Raw genomic sequence first — 27518 nt, forward strand, 5'->3', positions numbered from 1 at the left:
AAAAAGGGAGTTGCACCAAAAACATCTTTTTCTTACGTGTTTAAAAAGAGGGTTGAACATAGTTTGGGCCAACACAAATTTTAAATTTGTGAATTTCAGATTGGATATTGAATTTAGTGCGTTGATTTTTGGGATATGAAATTTTTAGGTTATATCATGAAGCCGTTTTGATTGGCTTATAAGTTGTTTTTAATTTTTTTTTGAGTGTTTAACTGGTCAATTTAAAGTCATTTTGTGCTTAAAATAAACCTCAATAAATAGTTGGATTTATTTGGATGAACTTATTTTTAAGTAGATTATAAGTTGAAAACAGCTTATAAGTATAAAAAAAAAAGTTGGCCTGCACCTATTTTTTTTAAAAAAAACTTATAAACAATTTTCAACTTATAAGTTGTTTAAAAATAAGTCAATCCAAACAGACTACATTTGTCCAATGCTAGTAAGTCTAATTTTCAAATGTCCAATGTACTAGTACATATAGCACAACTCTTAAGTCTTATTACGATTAGGATGGTCTTAATATTTTGTTAACCGTAGAAAGTTGTACATTCTAAAAAGGAAATTATTAGGTGATTTGAGATTGTCAACTATTATGCCTTGCTTTAAAAAATCAAAAATATCCAAATTGATTAATTCAAAACTATTATCAACCAAATTAATGGTTGTCCACTTTGCATTAGTGGATGATCCTCTATCTTTTTTTAGTGGGCAACTTACCCATTAATGTTTTATTTTCTTCCATTTACATATGGCTATAAATAGCCTTCTTCAATGTAAAGATGATTGATATATACTACATATACATAGTAAAATTTCTCCTTTGTTCTCCTTTCTTATCTTTTACTCTTGCTTCCTTGTTTTGTTGTATTTCATAATACGTTATCAGCACGAAGTCCTAATTTTCTCCAGAAAATTAATCTCTATATCAGGTATATCTACTAAAGAAATTTTATTTTAGTTGTATTTTCTATTTCTAAAATTAATTTCTATCCCAATTTTATCATGTCAAATTTATCAAAACTTGAATTTGTGGCACTTGACATTTCTGGAAAAAATTATTTATCGTGGATCCTTGATGCTGAAATTCACCTTGACGCTAAGGGTCTAGGTGATACTATTAAACAAGATAATAACGCATCAAGCCAAGATAAAGCAAAAGCCATGATTTTTCTCCGTCATCATATTCATGAAGGATTAAAAACTGAATATTTAACTATAAAAGACCCTCTTGAATTATGGACTAATTTGAAAGATCGGTATCACCACTTGAAACTTGCGGTGTTACCAAAAGCCCGATATGACTGGATTCACCTTCGATTTCAAGACTTTAAAACCATGACAGAGTATAATTCTGCGATCCACAAGGTAAGTTTCATGTTAAAATTATGTGGAGACTCTATCACTGATGATGACTTACTTGAGAAAACTTTTTCCACTTTTCACGCTTCAAATGTGTTGTTACAACAACAATATCGTGAAAAAGGATTTAAGAAGTATTCTGAATTAATTACATGCTTACTTGTGGCTGAGCAAAATAATACTTTGTTGATGAAAAATCATGAAGCCCGTCCCACTGGATCTGCTCCATTCCCTGAAGCGAATGTAGTAGCAGCGCATAATCAGTCTGAATCAAGACAAAATAATTATCGCGGCCACGGCCGTGGCCGTGGTCGTGGACGTGGTAGAGGACGAGTCAATTATCGTCATCATGTTGGAAATAAACATGAGAACAATAAAGGTCCTCAAAATAATTCTTCTAGAGGTAAATCCAATTTTTGTCACCGGTGTGGTATGAAGGGTCATTGGGCACGTGAATGTCGTACGCCCGAACATTTTATGAAACTTTATCAAGCCTCTCTCAAAAGGAGAGATAATAATGTGGAGGCAAACTTGAGTTTTCGAAATAATGATGATGAAGCAACCCCCTCAAATAAACATGAAAATATTGAGGCAAATATGGCTTATAAAGATGATGATTTCGCAGATCTTCCAAATATTACTCATTTGGATGCTGAAGACTTTATGAGTATTGATTAAGGAATTTATCATCTGGCGGGGAATATATCTTATAATTAGTAACTTTTACAAAGAGACATATAGTTTGTACTAATGTGTAAAAGCTGAAAGCTCTATATTATGTAGTATGGTCTGTTATTTATTTTTGTTACTTATTTGTCATTTTTATGTGAAAGTTTTGAAAAAGTAAGCAATAAAATCAATCATTGTTTGAAAGTATTTACTTTCTTTATAGAGATTTGCTGAAGCATATTTCCCAGCAAATAATTAGGAAGAAATATGCATTACGCGGGCAATATACAAAAGAGCAATAGTTTCAATGTAAGGCACTTTCCACTTGGGAATGGTATTGGTCAAGATATCACCGCAATCATACTAAGATGCAAATTTATTTTGGGGCTAAAAATAATATAAGAGGAGACACAGCACAAAAGCACAAAGGACTATAATTTACTGATTTCTGATAATATAGGTTTAACGTGAGGTGGAGTCATTGTGGATGTGTGTCATTAAAAACAAATATGGTGTTGAAGGATACTGGCGTTCCAGTGATGTTATTACTTGATTTCTGGTGTTGAACAATATTACTTGATATTTTTTTTAGTTGTATATTTGTACCATTCAAAAACCTAGATTAACACTTCTCACTATGACACTTGTTACCAAAATAAATTGTCAATTGAGTTTATTTATTAAAAGTTTTAGTGTATTGAGTTATATAAAGAAATATGAACCGAATTTCAAGCGTGTTAACATAGTAATTTATTTACGATCTGCAGCCAGTATCTGATGAGCTTTATTAACACATATAATAATACATTATCAAAGATGCTAAAATATGTCAAATTAGCCATTAAGTTATAAAATTAGTGTATACTGTGTATATATGATTTTCACATCATTTGATACTGGCACATAGCCATCTGCATAGATATATGTTATCGCATGTGTTATAATTATATTCAATTAAGGTCATATTAGTACTAATGCTGTTTTTTTTAGCTAATACTTTATATATACAATATTGTCAAAAATACATGTGAGTAAAGAATATTTTTCACACACATTCATGATATTATAGTTACTATTTTTATGTTTTTTGTTTCTTAAAGCAGTTCAATATCTTAAAATTTTTATGTTGTTAGTTTTTCACACTCTTATAATGTATCTCTTTTCATTTATGAAGAATATGGAAATTTCCCAGTCATCAGTTGGATCCAAAATCAATTATGATGATATGTGTCTTATTGATAGTGCCACAACACACACTATTTTAAGAGATAAGAAATATTTCTCTTATTTGATTATGAAAGAAGCTAATATTAATACAATATCTGGTAGTACAAAATTAATTGAAGGATCCAGAAAAGCTAAAGTTGTACTTGTTGGGGGAACAAATTTAACAATTAATGAAGCATTATATTGTAGTAAGTCTCAAAGAAATTTATTAAATTTCAAAGATATTCGTCAAAATGGTTATCATATTGAGACTACAAATGATGAAAAGAATGAATATCTTTATATTACTACAATGACGTCGGACAAAAGGTTTATTCTTGAAAAGTTACCCGCTCTTTCATCCGGCTTATACTTCACAAGTATTAGCATGGTTGAAACACATGCCATAGTAAATCAGAAGTTTACTAACTCAAATGATTTTATTATTTGGCATGACCGGTTGGGCCATCCCGGTTCTAATATGATGCGCAAAATAATTGAGAGTTCACATGGACACTCTTTGAAGAACCAAAAGATTCTTCAGTTTAAAGAATTCACTTGTGCTGCATGTTCTCAAGGCAAATTGATTACTAGACCATCAGTAATCAAAGTGGGCATTGAATCCCCAACATTTCTGGAACGAATACAGGGTGATATATGTGGACCCATTCACCCATCATGTGGACCATTCAAATATTATATGGTTTTAATAGATGCATCTACAAGATGGTCACATGTGTGCTTATTATCAACTCGTAATATGGCATTTGCGAGATTACTTGCTCAAATAATTAAGTTAAGAGCACAATTTCCAGATTATGCAATAAAGGCAATTCGTCTTGATAATGCTGGTGAGTTCACATCTCAGGCATTTAATGATTATTGTTTGTCCACTGGGATAACAGTTGAGCATCCGGTTGCTCATGTTCATACTCAAAATGGTCTAGCGGAATCATTAATTAAATGTCTCCAATTAATTGCTAGACCAATGCTTATGAGAACAAAACTTCCCATTTCATTATGTGGTCATGCTATTTTGCATGCAGCAAGTCTTGTGCGGATCAGACCCACAAGTTATCACAAAGTCTCCCCATTACAATTGGCTTTTGGTCAGGAGCCAAACATTTCCCATCTTAGAATATTTGGATGTGCGGTATATGTTCCAATTGCTCCACCACAACGCACAAAGATGGGACCCCAAAGAAGATTGAGGATATATGTTGGGTATGAATCTCCTTCTATCATAAAATATTTGGAACCTATGACTGGAGATTTATTTACTGCAAGATTTGCTGATTGTCATTTTGATGAATCAGTATACCCAACATTAGGGGGAGAAAATAAGCAGTTCAAAAGAGTAATAGATTGGAATGCATTACCATTATCTCATTTAGATCCTCGTACAAATAAATGTGAACTGGAAGTTCAAAAGATAATTCATTTGCAAAATATTGCAAATCAACTGCCAGATGCATTCACTGACCTATCAAGAGTTACTAAATCTCATATCCCAGCTGCTAATGCTCCAATTCGAGTTGATGTCCCAATAGGACAATTAAATAATGCAAATGAGTCTAAACCATATTTAAAACGTGGTAGACCAATCGGTTCCAAAGATAAAAAATCCTCGAAAAAGAAAAGGAGCAAATAATCAAGATAGTCATGATATGAAAGAACCTGCTCAAGATGAGCGAGGAGACATAACAATTGATAAAACCTTGGAAGAGGTTAAGGCGCCTGAAAATGATAAAGAAATTTCAATAAATTATGTCTCAATAGGAAATATATGGAACCGAAATAATGTAATTGTCGATAATAGTTTTGCTTATAATGTTGCTATGGAAATAATGCAACAAAATGAGGATCTTGAACCAAAATCTATCGATGAATGTAGACAGAGGAATGATTGGCCAAAATGGAAAAATGCAATTCAAGTTGAATTAGCTTCGCTTGAAAAACGCGAAGTTTTCGGACCGATAGTCCGAACACCTGAAGGTATAAAACCAGTGGGGTACAAATGGGTCTTTGTGCGAAAAAGAAATGAGAAAAATGAAGTTGTAAGATATAAAGCACGACTTGTGGCACAAGGATTTTCGCAAAGACCCGGCATTGATTATATGGAAACATATTCTCCTGTGGTGGATGCAATCACTTTCAAGTATCTTATAAATCTGGCAGTTTATGAAAAACTTGGCATGCATCTGATGGATGTCGTTACAGCCTATTTATATGGTTCTCTGGATAACGATATCTTTATAAAAATTCCTGAAGGATTTAAAATGCCTGAAATATATAAAGATTCCCGAGAAACTTGTTCAATAAAACTTCAAAAATCTTTATATGGGCTGAAACAATCAGGGCGAATGTGGTACAATCGTCTTAGCGAATACTTGCTAAAAGAGGGATATAAAAATGATCCAATTTGCCCTTGTGTCTTTATGAAAAGGTCTGGATCTGAATTTGTTATAATAGCAGTGTATGTTGATGATTTGAATATTATCGGAACTCCTGAAGAACTTTCAAAGGCAGTAAAATGTCTTAAAAAGGAGTTCGAAATGAAAGACCTCGGAAAGACAAAATTTTGTCTTGGTGTCACGACCCAACTCCGTAGGCCGTGACTGATGCCCTAGTTGGGCACCTATACGTACCATTAGCCCCACTTAGTACATTAATTGAATAAACATAGGTAATGATCAGAAGGAATCTCTAAACAGATCACAAAAATAGATATAACGCACGAGGGCCTATAGGCCATAACAAAACACACAAAATAAAACCAAAACATATATACAAAACCCACATCTCATGTCTACAGACCTCTACAGACTGATATCATAGTCATATGACGGGACAGGGCCCCGTTGTACCCTGAACAACGTATATATATATATATACAACAAAAAGTGCCAGTACCAAAATAGGACTCCGAACAAAGGAGCACTGTCGACCAACATGGTGGATGTCCTAAGCGAGCGGATCAGCAAACCAATCATCTGTACCTGCGGGCATGTAACGCAGCCCCCGAAGAAAGGGGGTCAGTACGGAAAATGTACTGAGTATGTAAAGCATGAACTGAAATCAGTAAAGTCATTACCAGAGCAGAATGTGCCAAAAATGAGCAAAATATCCAAAAATATCAAATGTTTATCAAACCACATATAATGGGTTGTAATAAGTAAAGTCATTACCGCGATAAAATGTACAAAACTGAGCAAAATGTCCGGAGATATCAAATGCTGATCAAAACCTCAGATAATGTATACAGAAAAACATATGCCATATCCGGCCCCATTATGGGACTCGGTGAACAAAGTGTGGTCGCCCTCCCATCATCGGCGCCACGGCACAGCATAACACCAGAGTAGGGAATATCTCCGTAACAAATCATATCATATCAGATGGCCATATCAAATCATATCATATCATATCATATCACAAACATATATGTACATGGCACAGCATAACTCCGTGGCATAATATTTACCACCCCATGGTACATGTCATACATGCCCCCTCACGTCGGGACACGGCGAATAATGCAGAGAAATACGCACGAAAACAAAACACGGCCCGGGCTCGGTGAAGGAAGCATTGGGGCATCCACGAGTGGAGTAGTGAGAAACTAATGCAAATTAAATCATATTTGAGACTCGATGGAATAATCAGAATGAGCTATCGTTTAAAAATCGAGACGAGACTCATGTCAAGTACCTTTCAAAAGTTACCCGGATTGTATCAAAATAAATCTTCTAGAATCATATAGACGTATCAAAGCATAATAAAATACCTTTTGGAAATCAAGGAATTGTCCATCCTAATGGCTCTAGGAATAGGAACCTCTTTGAAATTATATAAAAGTCATATTTTTGTTTCTAAATACCATACCAAAACAAATATTAGCTTTACATACTTATGTCAAAACATAAAAATCGAAAGAATATGCTTTACATACTTATAACAAATACATGCCAAAAGAAAGAAAGGTTCGCTTTACATACTTATGACAAAGACATGCCAAAAGAAAAGAAAGGATAGACTTTACATACCTCTTACGGATTACTCTTAACTATGCTCGCCTCGTCGTCTCTTGAACCTATTTAACATGAAATTAATACTAAGGTTAATAAACTTTCACTTTCCAATTTCCAACTCTACACCCAAGTAACCATAGGAATCATTTCCTTATCTATGTCTCTCGACTAGTTTATTACTAGCTCCGAATCTACCGAAAATCGGGCAGCATCTCCCCTGTAAATTGAACATCCCTGAGTGTTCAACTCGGCCACCATGTTAACAACCATACCAACAACAACAGCCAGCAGCATGTATACAAGTAAATCACTTCAACTTTACACAATACAAGCTCTATACAACTCATTCCAAACTACGGTACCAAAATAGAGTTTTTAACCTTTATTTCGTAAAATATGTAATCATACCAAACGGAGGGTTGTGTGGCTGCAACCAGCAGCAACCACATCCATTTTTGAGTACTTTACAGCCCTGCAACACGCAATTAAACCACCACCAAACTGCAGCACCACAACAACAACACACTACGCGACTTCGATTTAACTACTACGACTTCCATTTAGTTTGTTTCCAACGTCAAACATCCTTATACATTTTTTTCCACTTCCAGCATATTTTAAGACATGTAATATACTTCATAACATCATCATAAAGTCCAGTTCAAAACAGAAAACGTTACCTTTCCCGAAATTCACCACAACTCGCCAAAACTTGCCTCGGAATTTCCTTTAGCGCAGCTGAAACTTAGGGACTGTTTGGTAACGTTTTGGGCTGCCTAAAACCATAAAATTTTCATTACTAACATCTTCATAACATCATGGTATATCTCATATAATAATTCTTGGAACGGAATCGGAGAACTTACCTTTTTCTCCTCCCAAAATCGTAGCTCTTTCCTTGTTTCTAGCCTAATTTTCTCTTCTCTTCTCTTCTCTTGTTTTTTTTTCTTCTAATTCCGTTTTGTTTCTCTTCAAAACTCTAGATGATTATGGAAACTAATGAGTCATAAGACTCATATATATATATACAACTTTAGGGGTGACACATGTCATCCCCTAAGTGGTGACACGTGTCAAGCCCTAAGTGGCGACAAATGTCAAGATCTAAGTGGTGACACATGTCAAGGTTTCATTGGTCCAACACACCCCTCTTCTCCAATCATGGGCTGCCATGTGGCATGTGGGTCCCACATGAGTCTTCTTGAAGACTTTGTGAAATTCTCATTTTACCCCTAGCCTTTCACAATATTACCATAGGCCACTTTGCGAATTTTCCTTTTTGCCCTTTGCCTTTTCCAATATTTCCACACTATTAATGATCATAAATAATATTCATATCCAACTTGTATATTAAATAAATTTTGGAAGATGTTCATTTCCTTAACTTTACCACGACTACCTTAAAACATCCAACCGTATAAAATACGGGATATAACATCCTCCATGAGAAATTCCAAATTTTGCCCCTTACATTTTCTAATATTTCCAAGTTGAAATTCCAATTTAGTCATAAGAATTTTGTATCCAACAAGATCAACCATAGCGTTTCCCTTGACTTATTACCGTTATCCCGAAATGCCCTAATGTTCAAAATACGGGTTATAACACTTGGTCTACAAATTGAATATTTTGCAAATGGGATATTTGTCCATCAATCAACATATACAGAAAATATTTTAAGAAGATTTTACATCGATAAAGCACACCCACTTAGTACCCCAATGGTTGTGAGATCTCTTGATATTAATAAAGATCCATTTCGACCTCATGAAAATGATGAAGAGCTTGTTGGTGCTGAAATACCATACCTTAGTGCAATTGGTGCATTAATGTATCTTGCCAACAATTCTAGACCAGATATAGCCTTCGCAGTAAACTTGTTAGCAAGATTTAGTTCTTCCCCAACGCGAAGACACTGGAATGGAATTAAGCATATATTTAGATACCTTCGAGGGACCATTGATATGGCATTGTTTTACTCGAATGAATCCCCGTCACAATTGATTGGTTACGCAGATGCGGGATATTTATCTGATCCCCATAAGGGTCGATCGCAGACAGGCTATTTATTTACATGTGGTGGTACAGCTATATCATGGCGTTCAACAAAGCAAACTATGGTTGCCACTTCTTCAAATCATGTAGAGATAATAGCCATTCATGAAGCAAGTCGAGAATGTGTTTGGTTAAGATCAATAACTGAACACATTCAAGAAACATGTGGTCTTTCTTTGACAAAAGACGCTCCAACAATATTGTATGAAGACAATGCTGCATGTATAGCTCAACTGAAGGGAGGATACATCAAAGGAGACAGAACAAAACATATTTCACCAAAATTCTTTTTCACTCATGATCTTCAAAAGAAGGGTGAAATAGATGTCCAACAAATTCGTTCAAGTGACAATTTAGCAGATATGTTTACCAAGGCATTGCCAACTTCAACCTTTGAGAAAATGAGATACAAAATTGGAATGCGTCGTCTTCGAGATGTTAAGTGATGTTTTCATCAGGGGAGCAAAATACGCGTTGTACTCTTTTTCCTTAGCCAAGGTTTTATTCCACCGAATTTTCCTGGTAAGGTTTTTAATGAGGCAGCATTCAATGCGTATTATCAGATGTGTGTACTCTTTTTCCTTCATTAGGCTTTTTCCCACTGGGTTTTTCCTAATAAGGTTTTAACGAGGCACAACATCTATGGATGTTCAGAATAACTATGTATATTGTTTCTTGTAAAGTTTTTAATGAGATACATTTTACGTGGACACCCAAGGGGGAGTGTTATCAACCAAATTAATGGTTGTCCACTTTGCATTAGTGGATGATCCTCTATCTTTTTTTAGTGGGCAACTTACCCATTAATGTTTTGTTTTCTTCCATTTACATATGGCTATAAATAGCCTTCTATTATCAACCAAGTATTATCAACCAAGTAATATCAACCAAGTAAAATGGTTGTCCACTTAAAATGGTGGATAGTCCATTTACTTTTTAAGTGGGTAAAATGCCCATTAATATTTTCCTCCACTTGTAAATATGGCTATAAATATAGCCTTAAACTTCAATGTAAAAACACACAAAACACATAAGAGAAAGAATTGCTATTACTCTCTCTATTAACACTTTCTATATACATATTCTCTTGTTCTTCTTCCTTTATAAAATTGTCAAGTTAGTTAATTCATAACACGTTATCAGCACGAAGCTCTAATTTTTCAGAAAATTAACTTCTATATCAGGTATATCTACTAAAGAAATTTAATTTTTAAGTTATCTTTGTTACTTTCAAATTAATTTTCATCATGTCAAACTTGTCAAAATTGGAATTTGTTGCACTTGATATTTCTGGTAAAAATTATTTGTCATGGGTACTTGATGCTGAAATTCACCTTACCGCTAAGGGTCTTGGTGATGCTATAATTGAAGGAAATACAGCATCAAGTCAGGATAAAGCAAAGGCTATGATTTTCCTTCGTCATCATCTAGATGAAAGCCTAAAAATGGAATACTTGACAGTGAAAGATCCACTTGAATTGTGGAAAGACTTAAAAGGGAGGTATGACCACCTCAGGGCAACGGTATTGCCAAGGGCTCGTTATGAGTGGATGCACTTACGGTTTCAAGATTTTAAAACCGTAATTGAGTATAATTCTGCTGTATTTAGAATAACTTCCCAATTAAAATTATGTGGGGAAAATATAAATGATGAGGACATGTTAGAAAAGACACTAACTACTTTTCATGCCTCTAATGTAATATTACAGCAGCAATACCGTGAAAAGGGTTTTAAAAAATACTCTGAATTGATATCATGCCTTCTGGTGGCTGAACAACATAATGCCCTTTTAATGAAAAATCATGAAGCCCGTCCCACTGGAACTACTCCGTTACCGGAGGCAAATATGGTAAAAGCACATGGCCAGTCTGAAAGAAGACATAATAAATATCAAGGTCATAATAATGTGCGTGGACGTGGCAATGGCAGAGGACGATATAATAATCGTCGTGGTGGTGGTCAACATAAAAGGGAGAACAATATCAGTTCTCAAAATGGCCCTTCAAAAAGTAACTGTCATCGTTGTGGCATGAAAGGCCACTGGAAAAATGAATGTCGGACGCCTGAGCATTTTGTAAGACTTTATCAAAATTCTTTTAAAAGAAAGGCAAATAGAGGTGGTGCCTCTTCTTCTAATGCTCGGATAGAGTCACACTTGGCGTTCGAAAATAATGTTGAGGCAAGGCCTTTGAATAATGATAATATTGAAGCAAATATGGCCTTAAGGGATGATGATTTTAATGACCTCAATGATATTACTCATTTGGAGGTTGAAGATTTTTTTAAGGATCTTAATTGATGTTTAATTTCATGTTTTTCAATATGTTATCATGTACTTCGAATTATTGTGTTTTTACGTTTATGTATTTGAAGAAAAAAATAATAATAATCAAGGTTACATTTTTATGATAATTGTATATTATTTATTACATTGTGCTATTTTACAATGTTGTAATTAATTACTATTAGTGTGCTATTATTTAATCTTAATATCATATTGTTACTAAAAATAATATTCGCCTTATTTAATGTCATTATAATAACTATTTATTCTTGTTAATGTTTTAGACATTAATAATATATAATGATTGTATTATTTTTGTCAATAAACAAATTATCTATACATGATGAATAATATTATATTAATGTTTTATAATATTTTATATTTGTTTTTAATACTTGTGTATAATATTTATTTAAGGTTAATAAGTATGTAATTCCATAAACTAAATTATTGTAACATTCATCATAATTGAATCATATAATTTTTTAAATTCTAAATTACCATAATTTAACTTTTTTTTTAAAAAGGGACTTATGTTTTACTAGCAAAATTGTTACTTATTTTATTTCTTACAATGCATTTTTATTTTATGAAGATAAATAAATTTATCAGTGTTCAATTGGATTCAAGATGAATAATGGAGATATATGCATTTTGGATAGTGCCACAACTCATACGATATTAAAAGAAAAGAAATATTTTTGTCATTTGATTATGAAAAAGGACTATGTCAATACAATATCTGGTAGTACAAAATTAATTGAAGGCTCTGGAAAAGCAACCTTATTACTACCTGGAGGAACGATATTGGTAATTGATAATGCATTATATTGTAGTAAGTCTCAAAGAAACTTACTAAGTTTCAAGGTTATTCGCCAAAATGGCTATCATATTGAGACTTCAAATGAAGGAAAGGTTGAATACCTTTATATTACTACAATAAATATGGAGAAGAAAATTGTGCACGAAAAATTACTTGCACTTTCTTCTGGGTTGTACCATACAAATATTGGTACTGTTGAATCACATGCCATTGTAAACAAAAGGTTTACTGATTCTGATGATTTTATCATTTGGCATGACCGGTTGGGCCATCCCGGTTATAATATGATGCGCAGAATTATTGAGAATTCACATGGGCACACTTTGAAGAATCAGAAAATTCTTCAATCTAAGGAATTCTCTTGTGTTGCTTGTTCCCAAGGAAAACTGATTATCAAACCATCAGCAACTAAGGTTGGGATTGAATCCCCTGCGTTTCTGGAACGTATACAGGGTGATATATGTGGGCCAATTCACCCTTCATGTGGACCATTTAAATATTATATGGTCTTGATAGATGCATCTACAAGATGGTCACATGTGTGCTTATTATCAACTCGCAACATGGCTTTTGCGAGATTGTTAGCTCAAATTATAAGGTTAAGAGCACAATTTCCAGATTATGCAATAAAGACAATTCGTCTTGATAATGCTGTGTGGGGGCATGCTATTTTGCATGCAGCAGCACTTGTGCGCGTAAGGCCAACAAATTATCATGAATTTTCCCCATTACAGTTGGCGTTTGGAAGGGAGCCAAATATATCCCATCTTAGAATATTTGGGTGTGCGGTATATGTCCCAATTGCTCCACCACATCGCACAAAGATGGGTCCCCAAAGAAGGTTGGGAATATATGTTGGGTATGAATCTCCTTCTATTATAAAATATCTGGAACCTATGACTGGAGATTTATTTACGGCAAGATTTGCTGATTGTCATTTTGATGAATCAATATACCCAACATTAGGGGGAGAACATAAGCAGCTGAAAAATGAGATAGATTGGAATTCATTGTCACTATCTCATTTAGATCCTCGAACAAATCAATGTGAGCAAGAAGTTCAAAAGATGATTTATTTGCAGAATATTGCAAATCAACTGCCGGATGCATTTACTAACCTTCCACGGGTTACTAAATCGCATATCCCAGCTGCTAATGCTCAAGTTCGAGTTGATGTCCCGGTAGGACAACTTATTCAGGCAAATGAATCTAGACCACGCTTAAAACGTGGAAGACCATTTGGTTCCAAAGATAAAAATCCTCGAAAAAGGAAAGGAATGAATGATCAAGATGATCATAATTTGGAGGCGAGTGCTCAAGAAGAGCCCAGAGACACAACAAATGGTGATACCACCGAGGAGGTCCAAGTACCTGAAAATAATGAGAATGAAGAAATCTCAATAAGTTATGTCTCGACAGGAAAACGGTGGAACCGAAATAATATTGTGGTCGATAATATTTTTGCTTATAATGTTGCCATTGAAATAATGCAACAAGATAAGGATCTTGAACCAAAATCTGTCGATGAATGCAGACAGAGAAATGATTGGCCAAGATGGAAGGATGCAATTCAAGCAGAGTTAACTTCACTTGAAAAACGTGAAGTTTTCGGACCAATAGTTCGAACACCTGAAGGTGTCAAGCCAGTAGGGCACAAATGGGTTTTTGTGCGTAAACGAAATGAAAAGGGTGAAGTCGTAAGATATAAAGCACGACTTGTAGCCTAAGGTTTTTCGCAAAGACCTGGCATTGACTATATGGAAACATATTCCCCTGTGGTGGATGCAATTACTTTCAGGTATCTAATGAATTTGGCAGTTCATGAAAAGCTTGAAATGCAGTTAATGGACGTGGTCACTGCCTATTTATATGGCTCATTGGACCACGACATTTTTATGAAAATTCCCGAAGGGTTCAAAGTGCCTGAAGCATACAAGGATTCTCGAGAAAATTGCTCAATAAAACTTCAAAAATCCTTGTACGGGTTGAAACAATCAGGGCGAATGTGGTACAATCGTCTTAGCGAATATTTGCTAAAAGAAGGATATAAAAATGATTCAATTTGCCCTTGTGTCTTTATGAGAAGGTCTGGATCTGAATTTGTCATAATAGCAGTATATGTTGATGATTTAAATATTATTGGAACTCCAGAAGAACTTTCAAAGGCAGTAAAATGCCTGAAAAAGGAGTTTGAAATGAAAGATCTTGGAAAGACAAAATTTTGTCTTGGTCTACAAATTGAACATTTTACAAATGGGATATTTGTCCATCAGTCAACATATACTGAAAATATTTTAAAGAGATTTTATATGGATAAAGCACACCCATTGAGTACTCCAATGGTTGTGAGATCTCTTGATATTAATATAGATCCGTTTCGGCCTTATGAAAATGATGAAGAACTTATTGGTGCTGAAATACCATACCTTAGTGCAATTGGTGCATTAATGTATCTTGCCAACAATTCTAGACCAGATATAGCTTTCTCAGTAAACTTGTTAGCAAGATTTAGTTCTTCACCAACACGCAGACACTGGAATGGAATTAAGCATATATTCAGATACCTTCGAGGTACCATTGATATGGGATTGTTTTACTCAAATGATTCCACGTCACAATTGATTGGTTATGCAGATGCGGGATATTTATCTGATCCCCATAAAGGTCGATCGCAAACAGGCTATTTATTTACATGTGGGGGTACAGCTATATCATGGCGTTCAACAAAGCAAACTATGGTTGCCACTTCCTCAAATCATGCAGAGATAATAGCCATTCATGAAGCAAGTCGAGAATGTGTTTGGTTAAGATCAATAACTGAACACATTCAAGAAACATGTGGTCTTTCTTTGACAAAAGACGCTCCAACAATATTGTATGAAGACAATGCTGCATGTATAGCTCAACTGAAGGGAGGATACATCAAAGGAGACAGAACAAAACATATTTCACCAAAATTCTTTTTCACTCATGATCTTCAAAAGAAGGGTGAAATAGATGTCCAACAAATTCGTTCAAGTGACAATTTGGCGGATATGTTCACCAAAGCATTGCCAACATCAACCTTTGAGAAAATGAGATACAAAATTGGAATGCGTCGTCTTCGAGATATTAAGTGATATTTTCATCAGGGGGAGCAAAATACGCGCTGTACTCTTTTTCCCTTAGTCAAGGTTTTGTCCCACTGGGTTTTCCTGATAAGGTTTTTAATGAGGCAGCACTCAAGGCGTATTATCAGATATGTGTACTCTTTTTCCTTCATTAGGCTTTTTCCCACTGGGTTTTTCCTAATAAGGTTTTAACGAGGCACATTTCTCGTGGACATCCAAGGGGGAGTATTATCAACCAAGTATTATCAACCAAGTAATATCAACCAAGTAAAATGGTTGTCCACTTAAAATGGTGGATAGTCCATTTACTTTTTAAGTGGGTAAAATGCCCATTAATATTTTCCTCCACTTGTAAATATGGCTATAAATATAGCCTTAAACTTCAATGTAAAAACACACAAAACACATAAGAGAAAGAATTGCTATTACTCTCTCTATTAACACTTTCTATATACATATTCTCTTGTTCTTCTTCCTTTATAAAATTGTCAAGTTAGTTAATTTATAACACCTTCTTCAATGTAAAGATGATTGATATATACTACATATACATAGTAAAATTTCTCTTTTGTTCTCCTTTCTTATCTTTTACTCTTGCTTCCTTGTTTTGTTGTATTTCATAATAAAAACCAAACTTAAAAAAATCAATCAAATCCAATTTTAGCTTATTTGGATTGGACGGTAATTTCTTCAATTAGAAAATCAAAATTTTCGTAATCAAATCTGAATGACAGGTACATCAGTCCCTCATTTAGCGTTCATTAATGAAATAATAAATATTAAAGATAATTTATTAAGTTATTCTCAACAAATAAGAAAATAAATTTATCACATTCTTTTTAATATCGTGTGTCCTTTAATATTAAGGTATAAGGTATCATCATTGAAAATAATAATAGTAAATTTAATCTTAAATTGCTAAAGTAAAGTTATTTTAAGCCAAATCAATAATTAAAATAGAACGAATTCACTAATTTGAGGTAATATACATTATTTGATCATTCAACCAATAAAATAAAATAAATAAAATCAATTACAATATTACATTCTTTTTTTGTTCCACAAAAATTCCCAAATGGGACCTAGGGTTTTAGCAGGTTTATCACTATTCCCTTTTGCGAATTCATAGATAATTTCACTGTGCCTCCTCCTTCCAATCTAGTGGAGCTTATGAATTAGCTTCGTGTTGTGCTGAAGCTATCACATTCATATAATAATTAGGACCTCTGGAGCATGGCTTTGTCCATTTCGAGGAGGATTTTGCGTTCTTTTGGTTCTTTGAATTCACTTCGAACAGTTTCTGCTTCTAATGGTATCACTCTTTCTCGATTCCTTCTGGGATTTCATGATTCTATTGAAAAAATCAAATCTTTATTGTAAAATTCAGTCTTTAGGTGGATCTTGATGTAATATTGCACCCAGTACTCTTTTGTGACTAATATAAATGTATACTTCACTTACTATGTTTTTGTGACAATGTATGCAAGTTTAATAAAAAGATATGCATTTTCAAGTTTAATATATGTTGTACCTTACCGGATGCATGACCTTAGATAGTTGGTTGTGGAGTATACAGATTAGGGTAGAAGGTTAGCAGGTAGTAGAGTTTTGTCTTAGTCGTAGTAGTATTTCTCTGGTAGTTTCATGTCCTTCAATTTCTGTTACTATCTATTGACTCTTGTGCTTCGATTATCACACTATTTTATTGTAGTTAATATTCTTTTTTTTTAAAATTTAGAATGCTTTGTCATGCTATTTGTTGTGATTTCTTTACTTCCGTTATTTCTTTTTGATTTGCTTTTCCTTGAGCCGAGGGTATATCAGAAACAACCTCTCTACTTCCCATCTTGGGAGTAAGGTTTCCGTATACTTTATCCTCCCAAGACATTGGATGTTGTTGTTATATATGTATGTATAGTTTGTGCAGAATCAACAACAACAACAACAACAAACCCAGTGTGATCCCACCATGTGGGGTCTGGGGAGGGTAGAGTGTACGCAGACCTAACCCCTACCTTAAAAGGTAGGGCGGCTGTTTCCGAAAGACCCTCGGCTTAAGAGAGAAGAAACAAGGGAGGAGAAACAAGGAAAAACAAGACATAGGTCAGTAAAGCCAGGCATATAACAGACAATATAAAGATATGAATAATGAATAATGAATAATGAATAATGAATAATGAGAGCGATAAAGCGATAAAGTCAGGGTAGGAAAGATCGGGGATAAAGGGGCATTAACTACTATAGTTTGTGCAGAATCAGCTGGTTAAAAATTGGATCTGCCTGTCTTCTATTGATGCATAGTTTGTTTATTTTATTTTATAATTTTGTGAGATAGGGAAGGTTAATGTTCTTGGAGATGGAGGGTCTTGTGTGGAATCTTCTGACTTCAGAAAGGTAAATTCTTGTCGCTGAGAATTCTGTTTTCCCTAATTTATTACGTTTATTTGCTGTGAGATATAGAGTAGTATCTTTGTATGTGCATTAGGCACTATATTTGAGGTTCTCTTAACTTGGAGGTGCTATTTAAGCTTTCCAGGCTTGAAAAAAGACGAGTTTGATATGAGTATTTTAAGCCCGTTTCTAATTTCTCAATGCAGGAAGAATCAATCTTCCTCGCCTGTCGAAGGTATTCAGCTTCTATGCTGACTCCTGATTCCAGTGATGGTTCATTTCCCTCAGATCTATTAACCAAGAAATGTGTCTCAACTCCAGAGCATGAGATAGGTATAAGAATTTGACATTTTCATTACTGTCTAGGTCTGTCACTTCTGCTAGAAGTTTTATTATTCATCGTTGTGTATGCTGACCATTAATAGTTAACACCGTTTGCATAATGCTTTATTTGGAACTGTTGGTTGTGTTTGAATACTTGGAACAGGGAACAGTAACTACTACTACTATGCCTCGATCACAAGCATGGGTCAGGATAGGACAGGGAAGAAACAATGTTTTTTTTTATAAGTGAAGGAATTGTATTACAAAAATGGGGAAGACTATGTAGAATAGGTAAAAGGATACCTATCTAAAGTAAGTTCTTTTCATAAAAGCCATCCAATCATCAATACATGTTGGGTATCACGAGTTCAGTAATAGTATACAAAAAGTTACACAATCAGTTGCATTTGCAAAGCGATCTATTTCTTTCCATTTAAACGTTTTTCAGTTCCATTTCCTTCATGTGGTCCACATAACTCCCTGGGGTGTCACTTTCCATGTTCTTTTTCTTCTTGTTTCCCTTCTCTGCTTCCAGCACCCAATCATTAGTACCAAAAAGATTTAGAGCAGGTTCCATAACTTCGTCGCAAACTTTTGCTCGATGCATGAGAAAATGATCATTTCTGCCCTTATCTCTCTGAACATAAAGCACCGGCACATGATGCTCTTTTCTTTCCTCAAGTCCACAACTATCAAATTATCACTCCCATAAGAGCATTCACTTGTCCCTCATTGGTTAGGGTTTCTAAAAGGTTTATAATGACTTGGGAAACTTTTAGAAATCCTAATTAATGAGGGACAAGTGTGTGCTCTTACCCATTGACGTGGGTTTCTAAGGATGTTAGAGCATAAACCTAGAATGTTATTTGGTGAACTTCCTGTGGAATTCCTCCACTTCACCACCTCTTCATCCATTTAGCCAACCCTAGTTTGACTGGTGAATGGTCTTGAGTGCACCGTGTGATTTTTTTAAAATCCTCCTCTTCCCACAAATGACCTAATCCTATTCTAATGGCATTTCCCAATTCTAGTAGAAAGTAAAATCCGTTTCAACAAAAAGCAACTTCAAATTAATGTTTCGTTCTATACTACTACAGGTCCGGAATCTGGTTCTTCCGGAACTGCAAGTGTTCTGAAATTACCCTTAAAGAGCCAGCAAATATGAAATTCTTAGAGAAGGTTGTTAAATCTGGTTGTTGGAAACTAAAATCAACACTAAAATATTTGAAGTCTCGATCTGGTGACAATAAAGTAAACTAGCATCTGGAAGATACATCTTTTACATGACTATCTTATGGTCTAAATCTGGAATGTAATATGTTGGCAAACTTGAGAGTGTGCTACTAATCAATGCCAATCTGCTCCATTTGTGAGAATTTTGTCACCAGCCTACTAGCTTCTTCTCAAATCTCTGAATCACTGAAATCTAAACTGCAAGGAGTCAAAATGTGTGCTGTCTTGTTACTTGGTCGATGACTCGATGTGCTTTGAAATCACTAGGATTGGTAATAATATCCAACCCTGTGCATATCCTGCTCACTGGGATAAGAATGCTCCTCCTAATCCAAAAGAGCGGCGAGCATCTAAGAACAGTAGTTTGGAACGGAATGTTAATAGCATTATATAGATCAATCATCTTGGTAATTGCAATAAGTTTTAATGGGTGACAATATTGAGTGAATGATCATCATATTCGACTAGTATTATTTTTATGAGCCTCCACGGTTTTTACAGGATAGTTTAAAGCATCTCTTCTTGCTGAAAAGATATCATTGGCTTCAACTGCATTTTGAGGGAAGTTCCATTTTTCCTCATTAGTTTTCTGGAAAATTAAGCTTGTGTATTTTTAAATATTTGGCACAAAAACAACTATGCCTCTATCCCAATCAAGATAGGGTCAGCTATTTGGCACAAAATGATTATATAACATGATTAATGGAATCATAGTTCCTCATATTGCCATGACTAACTTAGAAGCTGAAGGAATTTAATGAAAATAAAGTTAGTTATCATGCTTCACGGAAACGTGCTTTCTTGATCGCGACATGCTGGTTTAGGTACAATGTGCTAATCTTTCCCCCATAGCTGGTGAAGTAACAAGAAGTAATAGTTAAAACTCTTTGTTGCTTGCTTTGCATTTCAACATTCATGAAGGAACACTTTCTAGGTCATTCTATATTGTCCTTTGTAAGGATGATCACCTCAAATTGATAGTACAAAAGGGTGTTGGTCTAATTTTGTCTTTCCTGCCTCACTTATACTGAAAAATCATTCTGAATGGATGAGTCTATATTGTTTGACTTTGTGTAACTATCTTATTGATTACTGTATGTGGTAGGGCTCCTTCAGGACCTGGTCATTCCAGTAACGAACTTCCATAATGAAGACAAGGGCTTTATGTGTTTGGCTGGTGATGTTTTTGATGTACCAATCAGGAAAGATATTATTCATCGGGTTGTGAGATGGCAGCTTGCAAAACGACAGCAGGTGTGTGCGCGGTTGTTTTGAATCCCAAAATTTAAGTTGTAGACACAAATATTGGCAAGCTATTCCTTCCTCTGCTTTCTACATTTATGCTTTTTCCCTTGATTCTACCACTTCTTTGTAAGTTATAGTTACTTGCCAAGGCAGTAGAGGATTCAATAGGTACTGTAGACCTACTCTTGGTGAACTTTGCAGGGGACCCATTCAACTAAAACTATTAGTGAAGTTAGTGGTACTGGTAGAAAACCGTGGAATCAAAAGGGCACAGGGCGAGCGAGGCATGGAACACTGCGTGGTCCTCAGGTTACATTATTTTACCTTTTTTTCCTGTTCAGATTGTCTTCAATTCATTATGATCTATGATTATTTGATATCACTTCAGAAAAATTAAAATATGTTTTCATGATCAATGCAGTTTCGAGGTGGTGCCGCTATGCACGGTCCAAAACCACGAAGTCACGCAATCAAACTGAACAAGAAGGTTCGGCGGCTAGGATTGAAGATTGCACTATCAGCTCGTGTAGCTGAAGGGAAGGCAAGCACATCCCATTCCTTGCACACATTTTTTTGGGAACTTTCCTCCCAAAAGAACCTTGGAACTAAAAGAAAGCAAAAGAAAATAGAAACCCAAAGAGTAAATGAAGAGTCATTGAGATGTTTGTATCGTTTGGTTTCAAACACTTTCTTTTTTCTTTTTGGATTTTGAAATCAAACAACAATCTTAGATCAAGCTATCAAAAAAGTAAAAACAAAGGCCAAAACTTTCTGACTCATTTTCTTCCTTTCTCTTGGAACTCCCTTTTCTTTTGGCTATTCAAAAAATACATTTAATAGAAATAAATGTTTCGTCGGTTTTTAATCTATTACTTTTCACCAAATTGAAATCAACCATAATATTTTGAAAAGTGAAAACATTTTTGGAACAATGAAATATAATTTCATGACCTCCTCACGAGTTGAGGAAGAGTTGGTCAGTTTTAATCATTAACCTTAATAAGCTTCCAGAATTAACCAGTTTGGTTTATACGAGTGGCATTTTCCTTTTTTCATCAACACTGGTTATTTGTGTTGTTGTGTAACTCCTGCTTTCCTTCACAATAATCATTTAAACTTTTCTTCTTTTCCATTACTTCATTGATTTAGTTATCTCAATTGCACTGCATGCAGCTTCTGGTTTTTGAGGATTTAGAGATTCCTTCACACAAAACAAAGAACATAGTGAACTACTTCAACCAACTGGAGAATACCAAGAAGCTTCTGGTGGTGGATGGTGGCCCGATCAGTGAAAAGCTAAAGTTGGCTACTCAGAATGTACACTATGTCAATGTGTTGCCTTCAATTGTAAGTTTCTAATTCTATTAACACCATTGCCACAGTGTGCATATAAGCATGTGTTTCCATGATGATGTTTGGGCTTTTCTATATGAGGATCCAGTTCATGGGAGTTTTGTTAAGATGACTTCCATAATCTTGATTTTGGTATGCATGATTTGCTTTTGCCACATCATTCCTCTAGTATGCTGCATTTTTTGTCGGTGACACTATTGGATACAATAGGGAGAAGCTACAGAATTTATTCGAGTTCATCGCTAAAGCATCAAACTTCTTCACATATTCATTACCTGGGATTTTCGCATGCTTTTTTAACTGTAACTCCTCCTGCCCCCAACCACTTCGCCATCACAAGTGAAAAAATTAAACAAATGACTGCAAAAGGCTGATCCTTTATCCTCTTTGCTCCATTCCAGGGTCTAAACGTCTACAGTATTTTGCTACATGATACACTAGTCATGTCCCGTGATGCAGTGAATAAGATAGTCGAGAGGATGCACACTCCTATCAATCGCTAAGGGAGCATCTGAGGTTGAAAGGGAACGGATGTTGTTAGTTTTTGTCAGTTAAGATAAAACATAGAAAATATTTCTTGTATTGTTCTTCGTTAATTTTAAAATCGTAGGGCTGGTTATTTTCCTTGAAAGTATAATCAACATTTGCATTGCATCATGCAAGTAATTGAGCTACTACTTGAGATTCTGTCACATAACATATTTCCTGGTTTAGGAGAACATTACACTGCCTTCTAATGCACTTCTTGTTTAACCTTGACATATAATTCTTGATCTTTTCTTCATACCAATTGTTCTTGTATAGATTTTCTTGTGGATACATAAGTTGTATATTAGCTAGTCCTGATCCTTGAGTCTAGTCTGTTCATTCTTTCTCTTACCAACAACATACCCGGGCTAATCTCACAAGTGGGGTTTGGAGAGGGTAGAATATAGGCAGACGTAACTCCTACTTCGTGGAGGTAGAGGTTGTTTCCGAAAGACTCATTCTCTCTCTTACCATTTTGTTAAATTGTCTTTTGAGTTTTATGTAGAATTATGTGTTTATACATGACCAAACTAGATAGAGGATAACTTCTAGTCTTTGCCTTTGTAGTTTGTACCCATGGTTTCTCATAGTTAACAAGCAACTTGGAAATTACATATGATGTATTTGAAAATGGACGGTCTTTGAACTTTTGACCCTCGCTTGCCTTATGGGCTAAGCTTCAAGGTCAAAAAGTTAAACTTAGTGACCTTGAAGTTTTTTCCATAGGTCAAGCGGGTTCAAAAGTTCCGTTCATATCCAACGTCATTCTTGTAAATCACCTGGAATGAACATGAAAGGTCTATAAGATCCAAAATCTGACATCTATCTACCCATGGTAGGAAGGGATAATTGAATCTTGCTTTAGATTATTGTCTTACCCAAACAAAATTGGAAAAAAAAAATCCAATAAATATATCTGAAATCGAAAGAGCCTTTGGATTAATTTGATTGAACAAAATAATTAGATCAATGTCTTACTTAAACAGCGTCTGAAAATTTTATAATTGCAAGTAATTACGTGAGGTAGTAATCATTGAGGGACCATTTCAAATCCAAACTTGTTTCAATCAAGGACCCATCTTCCAAACAAAAGTCACAAAGTTGTGTCTCCTTTTATGTGTAAGAGTAATTGAAAAGACTTGTTAAAGGGTGACAACTAGCGGCGTTCACGATAAATCAAAAACCAAATCGAAAAAAATTGATATTTTTAAAAATTAATATTTGGTTTCAACGTTTGAAAAATCGACTTAATTGGTTTGATTTCCTTTCAGTGAAAAACCGATTCAATACCTTGAAAATATCTTCATGATTGAATGTTCCTGTCCTCTTTCTACATACAAGATTCTGTTTTTTTTTCTTTAATTTGAGAAAAAATGAAAGAAGAATAAAATAGGCATGCAGATGAGTAGTAAAAGCAATGTCTAAAGGCTCAGACAACAATTAAAAGGCTGTTGGACCATTTAACACTTTTGCATGCCAACTTAGATGTTCTGTTGGATTTTTTACAGATGGTATCGGATCGTCATAATTATTTATGTTAGACATATCGACTTATATTACATAAAAAAAAATATTTCATTTGTCTGGTAATTTCAATTCATTTTTGCTTTTGCTTTTCTAAACTAAGTGGTGTATTGTCTGAAAGTCACTCTATAATCACACGTATTGACAATTTATTTTTTAGTTTGTGCATATGGTTGCAAAGTATGAAATACATCCCAAATTGATGTATATTTCATGTTATTTTCAAACGATGTTGATATTATGTATTTATCGTAATTATTCAGCGAAATAGAATCAGATGACACGAGTTGTGGCTTCATCATTGATTAAAGTTAAACTATTATCTTTCATATAATAAGATGAATATATCAATTGTGTGCGGGTAGATCAGTTTGGTAGCTCACAAGACTCATAATCTTGAAGTCATGGTTATGAAGCTGGTGACCAATTATTTTTTTTATATATATATTGTAGTTAACATGCAATAGAAGGACTGACGTTAAAAAAAAAAACCTTCCATTTTCTATCTTCTTTTTTATCTTTATTTTCCATTATCAAGAGGCCCACAATACCAAAAAAATTGTGGAAAAATAAGTTGCACTAAATAATTAAATAAATCCAATTTGAAAAGGTAGAAAAAGATGTTGAAGGAAATCTTTCAAGTTGTGTATCCATCCAGAGGTAGCCTATTTTTTAAAGTGGATAATCAGCATGAAGCACAAGTTTCCAAAATATGATAAATACGTTTACCAGAAATATTGGGTGATGTGTATAAATTGTTTTATTTAAATTTAAAATATAAATGTGAACTGACCCCTCACTTCTTCTCTATCAGAAGTTACTAAAATTGAAATGAAAATAGTCATAAGTTATACGTAATAAAATAAGTACAGTAATATAGAATTTTGTAATAGGAAATGTAACTATTGGTAAGTACCATCATCAGACGCAAATTTAAAATTTCTAAAATATTAATGCATCACTAAAAACAGAAAAAAAATTAAATAAGAATTGATCCCCAGTCTTATGAGTAAATAATTCAACATTTAATTAAGAGCATCATTTAACCTAATTACAATATCAGATCATTTTTAAAAAAAATATCTAATTTTATAGAGTACCTAAGAATTCACGTGCCTCATTTTTAAGCTATAAATTCACCAATTAGTACAATAGTTGGCGTGAAGATATGAAATGAGAGTGACAATGTCAAAAAAAAAAAGAAGCCTTTTGTACTTGAACTAATTAAATTTACAATTTTTGAGATAATACATGAGTTGTGAAATACTCCATATATTTAATTGTATTCATTTTTCATATACATGTGTGTATATATATTTCAGACTTTAAAATATGATATTTTTTTTCTTAAACAGGCTAACGTATTATCAGATTAGATAGAAAAGTAATCGTTCATTTCAATTTATATGATGTAGTTTAATTGAACTCGAAATTTAAGAAGAAGAAGAAGAAAAGATGACTTTGATTATGATTTCAAATATGTAATAATATTTCTGCAATCTTGTGATTATAAGACTTTTGAAATTTGTTATTTAAAACATGTTACTTGTTAGTATATTATTTGCATGACTATAAACCATGGTTTCAGGAGAAGTAGATAGATCGAAGAAGTATTGAAGAGAGAAAATTCAATATGATATGACACAATTTTAACTTACGAAGGAAATTATAACCTTCAATAGACCGATGTAAAGGACACAAATTTGAGTGGGAAGTTAGTAGGTAGGATTGCGGAGATGTCCATACTAATAGCCACGAGTGCATTATCTTTTTGTCCATACTAGCTGTAGTTCATAGTATTAGTCTTGTACTTTCTTGTTCTTTACTATTGTTGCAGTTCAATTATAATATTATTTTATTGTAGTATTGTTTTGCTAGTATCTTTTATTTTTTGTTATTACTTGTTGTTTCTTGTATTTTCATTGCTTCATTTTTGGACCGTTGTTGTTTTGATCCGAGAGTTTATTGGAAATAATCTTTCTACTTTTAAGGTAGATCGTAGGAATAACATCTGCGCACATTATCCTCCACATACCCCACTTTATAGGATTATACTTAATATGTTGTATTATTGGTCTTGTATAAAAACCTATCATTAAAAATAAGTTAAATCTTTACAAATTCAAAGATAGTGTTAGTTTTTTGGTCAGAGGGGAGTATTTCTCATTCTATATTTATTTTTAAAATAATTGTTTAGTGGAATGATTTGTGACAACTAATGATATATTCCTCTACTTTTAGGCAAATTTTAAAATTAAAAAAATCAACCGTTCAAATATTTCAAATTAAATGTCAAAATGATATAAAAATAAATGTTCAAATAAGAGTAAAATTATTTTTAAAATGACAATAACCTATTTAGTGCAATTCCACAAGTGACATTTAGATATCATTCATTAATGTCGATATCACATGAACCTAATCAACTCAAAATGACCCGATCAAGTTCAAGACAAGCACAACCATCATAATAATCATTTAAAATAAGTGAATACAAAATAGTGTCTTGACAAAAAAAATACAAATAGTTTCAAGTATTTATTTTGTCTTTACCAAAAAAAAAAAAAGAATACAAGTGTATTTGTTTTCATTACGCACAAATGACATGAAAAGAGACATATACATAGAAACAATTTTTTTTTGGTTGCAAAAGTACTGTTTTCATTCGGCGCAAATTGAGCAAATTTTATTTTCGAGTTATACGAAAGGTCATGATAGAGTGATAAATAATTTTTATTATAATTATAAATTTTGAAGTTAGTACAAAGTATGATATTGTTTTTATAAAAGAATATTTTTCAATACAAATTTAAATTTACTCGAAGCTTAATACAATTATCAAATATCGAGTGAAAAAATTAGCCGGTGACAACCTACTCATCTTTATTTATTGTATACTTATTATAATGTTTTTCACTTTCACTTTCACTTTCCTTTACCTAATTTACAAAATTCATTTACTCTTCTCCTATACACTTTGGTACGAAAAAACAATTTAATTACTAGTCAATAAGTACTTTTTACCATGAAAAAAAGAAAAAGAAATCTCATCTACTTTTGAAACTGTTGTGAATAGTGGTAGAACTATTTTATTTATTTATTAAATATAAAAAAGTAAGTAAACGAAAAATTTAAAGCTAATTTATGTTTAATTTTATTTACTAATATACACAATGTAACTTTCAATAAATGTGTTTTGCCACTAATCGTAAAAAATTATCTAGATCTAGTACTTTTACTAATACAATAAATACACAATATTTGATTTTATATACAAAATTATTATTTAAAATAATTAATAAAAAATATTTTCACTAAATCAATGAATGTATAATAATTCATAAGATGCTGATTTTTTTTTCATTTCTTTAATTACATGTGA

The 27518-nt window shown here is 33.6% G+C and overlaps 1 protein-coding gene and 1 long non-coding RNA gene across 2 annotated transcripts; one reads left to right on the forward strand and one right to left on the reverse strand.

Moving 5' to 3' along the window:
* Positions 1-6035: 6035 nt before the first annotated feature.
* LOC129889998 (uncharacterized) lies at positions 6036-8180 on the reverse strand. Its single transcript, XR_008766978.1, has 4 exons — positions 8132-8180; positions 7946-8041; positions 7281-7327; positions 6036-6233 (listed from the first exon to the last, which is right to left on the reverse strand). It is a non-coding gene; the product is annotated as an uncharacterized LOC129889998 (long non-coding RNA).
* An 8417-nt stretch (positions 8181-16597) lies between these two features.
* Positions 16598-22850, forward strand: LOC129880820 (uncharacterized). The gene is made up of 8 exons (XM_055955034.1): positions 16598-16850; positions 17874-17932; positions 18136-18262; positions 20592-20740; positions 20933-21040; positions 21153-21272; positions 21905-22078; positions 22486-22850. Exons 1-8 carry the CDS (start codon positions 16772-16774, stop codon positions 22585-22587), a joined length of 918 nt encoding a protein of 305 aa, XP_055811009.1. The 5' UTR covers positions 16598-16771; the 3' UTR covers positions 22588-22850.
* Positions 22851-27518: the final 4668 nt, after the last annotated feature.

Source organism: Solanum dulcamara, chromosome 1 (genome assembly GCF_947179165.1).
Source record: "Solanum dulcamara chromosome 1, daSolDulc1.2, whole genome shotgun sequence".
Classification (NCBI taxonomy): Eukaryota; Viridiplantae; Streptophyta; class Magnoliopsida; order Solanales; family Solanaceae; genus Solanum; species Solanum dulcamara.

What these genes read in the sequence shown, in the direction of transcription:
- LOC129880820 (XM_055955034.1), top strand. Translation starts at nt 16,772, where the DNA reads ATGGCTTTGTCCATTTCGAGGAGGATTTTGCGTTCTTTTGGTTCTTTG. An exon ending in AGCTTGCAAAACGACAGCAG is followed by an intron (nt 20,741 to 20,932) that starts GTGTGTGCGCGG and finishes TGAACTTTGCAG; the next exon opens with GGGACCCATTCAACTAAAAC. An exon ending in CTCGTGTAGCTGAAGGGAAG is followed by an intron (nt 21,273 to 21,904) that starts GCAAGCACATCC and finishes CACTGCATGCAG; the next exon opens with CTTCTGGTTTTTGAGGATTT.